Source organism: Helianthus annuus, chromosome 13 (assembly GCF_002127325.2).
Source record: "Helianthus annuus cultivar XRQ/B chromosome 13, HanXRQr2.0-SUNRISE, whole genome shotgun sequence".
Taxonomy (NCBI): domain Eukaryota; kingdom Viridiplantae; phylum Streptophyta; class Magnoliopsida; order Asterales; family Asteraceae; genus Helianthus; species Helianthus annuus.
The window spans coordinates 34,873,791-34,878,635 of record NC_035445.2 but is presented as its reverse complement, the minus strand read 5'-3'; the positions used below and the strand labels follow the sequence as shown (position 1 = coordinate 34,878,635).

Genomic DNA, 4,845 nt, shown 5'->3' with positions numbered 1-4,845 from the left:
TAATAATAAATACTATATCATTACTACTACTAATAATAAATATAATAATAATAATAATACTAACTAATTAAATAATAAACAAATACTAAATAACTAATAATTTAATAAATGAATAAAAAAAGACAACAAAAAGACAAAACATGCTAAAATCAAAAACCAAATGATTGATTGATGTGATGTTTTTGATAAGGGGGTGTAATTAGTAAATAGGGGATGGGAATAGAATGAGCCCTTAATTACTCCTTTAACATTGACAGCTAAACCAAGGTTGGCAGTTTGGCACCAACCATATTCCATACAACAAGAATAAACGTATCATATATTTTTCTCAAAACCAAGAATATTATAGTATAATTAATTCAAGAATTTGATTTTTAATTTAATAATAATAATATTCAGAGAATCTAACAGTATGTCTGTTCTCCTTTCTACACCTGCGTCTCCATCATTCTCGCAAAGTCCTCAAAACACACAACCCCATCCCCATTCACATCCACACTATTTATCATACGCTTACAATCTTCTAACGTGCACCGTCCGTCACCAATCGCCTGAAACACCGCCAACAACTCGCCGGCGGTTATCATTCCGTCGTTATCCGCATCAAAAAACTCAAACGCACCTCTAATCTCATCGTCGCACGACGGCGGACCGAACGCCGAACTAATAACTCCGAACTCCTCTAAACTGATCGTACCGTCACCATCGAGATCTATATCGTTGATCATAATTGTAAGTTCCGATTGAGTTACTCCGATACGAAGTAACAGAGATTCGAGCTCCGATCTGGTTATCTTACCGTCGTTATCGGTGTCGATGAGACGGAACGCCTGAGTTAACTCGTACTGTAAGTCGTCGGAAGATATTTCGTGAGATTGCGTCGGTAAAACGCTAGTCGGAGTTGTGGATCCGTTTGATTTTGAATCGGATTTGTGGCGGTTACTGGACTCCGGCAAGTCAGACGACGTCGTAATTTGCGAATCAAACGATGACGTTTCAGATCTGAACAGGTTGTTAGAGTTATCGGAAGATATTTCACAAGATCCGTTTGATTTTGATTTTGGATCGGATTTGTGGTGGTTACTGGATTCCGGCGAGTCGAACGACGTCGTAATTGACGTTTCAGATCTGGAAACTGTGATGCTTTTGTTCGATACGAACAGGTTTTTAGAATTATCGGAAGATATTTCACGTGAATCTTCCGGTAAAACGCTGTTTGAATCCGATTTGTGGTGGTTACTGGACTCCGGCGAGTCAGACGACGTCGTATTTGACAAATCGAACGACGAAGATTGAGATCTGGAAACTGTGCTGGTTTTGTTAGAGTTATCGAAAGATAATTCACGTGAATTTTCCGGTAAAACGCTAGTCGGAGTGGCAGCTCCGTTTGATATGGATTTGGATCGGTGACTGGACTCCGGCGAGTCAGACGAAGTGGTAACGGAGGAATCGAACGACGACGTTTGAGATCTGGAAAGTGTGTTGCGTTTTTTGGATGTGAAGAGGTTTTTAGGGTTGATTTTTGCGGTGAGTTTCATTATGGGAAAGCTTGGTGATGATTAAGAAGATGATAATGGAGATTGGTGATGGAAAGTGTGAGGAAGATGAAGGTGGTTATATGGAGGTATGAGAGGGAAGCCATAGTGAGCTTCCTGGAAGTTTCGTTGGTGGACTATTTATTTGGGGAATGTTTTTGATTAGGGGATACGGAGTGGAGATCGGTAAAGGCAATTTACCGATCGGTAAACTTTGCCCACCCCACCGCCAACATATATTTTGACGAAATGGTTGATGAACTCGGTGATGGAACACCGTTTCGGCAAGAGGGAGAAGGAGAGAGAGAGAGGGGTATTGTGGGTGGGGTCCATTCCTATCTCAACCAATCACACCTTTTTCCTTTTTTTTTAAAAAAATAGTTTACCACTTCACCAAGTGTTTAAACCATTGCCAACATTTTTCACCAAAGTTTAAACACTTTTGCCAAATTGACATGGCACGCTCTGATTGGTCGGTTCAACGTTTTGCCACTCTAAACTGTTTAACCACTCCTTATACCCTTAGGTGTGTGCGGTTGTTGCCTTTTCAAGGATGGCGAGAGCAGCAATCTTTACGTTTTTCATGCCTATGTGGCAAGTTTAAGTTTTTGTTTTATGGTTTCTTTTTTTTTTTTATTGTGAGTCTCATTTTTCTAGCTATTTTTTGATTCACATTTGTGTAAGAACAAGGAAAAAATGAAAGGATAGTAGGGCATGTGGCAGGTTGTGGGGCTAAATTGTGGGGATTGGGTGATAATTAAAAAAAATAGTAAAACGCACGGATATTCTCTGTGGTTTTGTAAAATAACACCTATAGTTCTTAATTTTTGGAAATTACACTGGTGCTTCCTGTGGTTTGACAGTTTGTTACTCATATAGCCAGGATGGTCTCTGGAGTGGATGGGAGTTAGTTTTCTCAGTTAAGTAGGTGTGAAATGAGCTTAATGCCGTTACTTTATTAAAAATTAAAATATTAAAAGATAAACCCTCACCCCCCCCCCCACCTCCACCACCTGCAACCCCCTCATCAACTACAAACTCCCAAACACCACCACTCTCGACGCTATCACCACCCTCTTCCAAATCAAAAACCTCCGCTCCATCCTCGCCGCCAACAACCTCCTAAACACCACATCAAAAGACACGGTATACAACATCACACAAACCCTCAAAATCCCCTTCCCCTGCTTATGCAGCAACGGTATTGGAATCTCCAATCGCCGCCCCGTAAGACCTAGATCTGGTATCAGATCCTTTAGATGCACCTTCTAGAAGCTTCAAAGATATCGGATCTGAAGAAGATCTGTTCTCTACTTACATGAACATTGAAAAAATCGGATCATCATCAATCACGGTAACGGCATTGTCGACGGCGGCCGGATTGGCAATGCCGCCGGTGAAGGCGAAGGTTATGATTTTTTAATGTATAAATGAAGTTATAGGTAGATAGTCAAGGTGAAGAATATGAATATCCAATGTGTATGATTACATGAGTTTGTTGAAGCAATAATTTAAGGAAGAGGAGGCTACTATGCTTGATTGTTTGGGCTATGTCGTGTGTTTAACTTATGTGATAATGTGAAATCTCAATTTGGAGAATTTTGCAGGATAATTAGGACGATATAGCTTTATTGTTAAGAGTGGCTTGTAGGAACAAAATAGTGGGAATTATTATTTTTAGTATCAAGGGCATGTTGGTCATTTTACATGGAGTTAACTAAGAAAACTAACGGACATCCACTCCAGGGACTATCTGAGTAACAACCTGTCAAGCCACAGGGAGCACCGATGTAATTTCAAAAACTTGGGGGCTATAGGTGTTATTTTACAAAACCACAGGGACCATCCGTGCATTTTACTCTTAAAAAAACTTGATCTCTCTCATATCTCTATCTCTAATAAAGCAAAGTCTGGCAATCCTACTTATCAAAATCCTAGACCCCCATGTTAGTATAATCTTATGTGTAATTTTGTGAGATTTTTTATTTTTTTATGGTTAATTAAACATAAATTGAATTCTAAAAAACGAAAGGTCGAAGATTTGGTAATATCTCTTTCGAATTTCAGTAATATCTCTTTCTCTCTCTGCTCTGCATTACAAAAAATGTCAAAAACCCTACACGCCCCCATACCATCTTTCCCTTTCCTCTTCCTCCTCTTCTTCTCATCTGTGCTTCTTCTCTGTTCAATACCATTTCAAGCCATGGTTGAAAACCGAAAACAACCCTCTGTATGTTACTTTCTCTCTGAAATACATATCATACAGAACCATATTTGCATAAATATCCAAATCTTATTCAAGAAACACAAATCCTATGGTGAGTGCTCGATTTCTAAACCTAATCCGACGGTATATAGAAGCATTCACACGGATCGCTCTTTGAATTTGGCATCCTCTTCTACACATTGAGTCTCGGGTGAAGTCTATAAAAGCATACCAGATCCCTTTCACTCTCCATTGTCGATCTGGTTGTATTCTCTGGTAAATGGACTTTTATAGAGAGATTTTAATTTTAATTCCATGTAGTTTATGAACTGAATTTGTAAAGTTTATGTGCAGGGTGAAGGTTATTGAAGGAAGCTTTGCGATTGTTTGAAGAAATCAGGTTAGTGACACAACATGAATTTATTGTGAAATTTGTTGTTTTTGATAACATGTTAGTTTATTATTTGTGTTTTAGGGCATGATTTTCAAAGATTACTCTTTCACTGTTTTGTATGTTAATTTTTTTTTTGCATATTTATGTTGATCAAAAGTTCTGATGATTTATTAATTGAATACTTATTTAGGGTTTTATCTTTCATTTGTTTGTGCGTTTGATACTGATTATCTTACACAGTGATTTTACATTAACCTGTTGCCTGTTGTTTGATCTGGATTAACCTAGAAATTACAACTTTTTTATTAAGATGTTTTTAAGTTTTAACTAGCGCGCTGACTTTTTGGCTGGAATTTTTAATGCATATCTTATGTTTGTTGTTTAAACTATACGTGTGTTAAATCAGGATTGTGATTTGAATTCGTTAGTTTAATGTAAAGTTTCTACTATCTCCTACATATGAGTGGAGTACTGAATTTGTATGTTAAATCGGGATTATGATATATCAAGCGTTAATATTTCTTGACTTGCCCAACTCGTGAGCATGAGGAAACAACCTCTAACTTTCTATGTAAGTATCAGCCTTAGAGGTTGTTTGGTAAATTCTTATTGGGTAAGTGCTGAACCAGTAAGAGGTCTGAATAAGTAAGAAACTCTAAGTCAGTAAGAGCTGAGCCAGTAAAGTGTTGTTTGGTTGAACCTCTAAATGA

The 4,845-nt window shown here is 38.0% G+C and overlaps 1 protein-coding gene across 1 annotated transcript; it reads right to left on the bottom strand.

The window, feature by feature from the left end:
* Positions 1-227: 227 nt before the first annotated feature.
* Positions 228-1,914, bottom strand: LOC110897980 (probable calcium-binding protein CML36). The gene has a single exon (XM_022144716.2). It carries the CDS (start codon positions 1,536-1,538, stop codon positions 429-431), a length of 1,110 nt encoding a protein of 369 aa, XP_022000408.1. The 5' UTR covers positions 1,539-1,914; the 3' UTR covers positions 228-428.
* Between the last annotated feature and the right edge of the window lie 2,931 nt (positions 1,915-4,845).

Excerpts from the sequence above, each read along its gene's own strand:
- LOC110897980 (XM_022144716.2), bottom strand. The coding sequence starts at position 1,538 with ATGAAACTCACCGCAAAAATCAACCCTAAAAACCTCTTCACATCCAAA.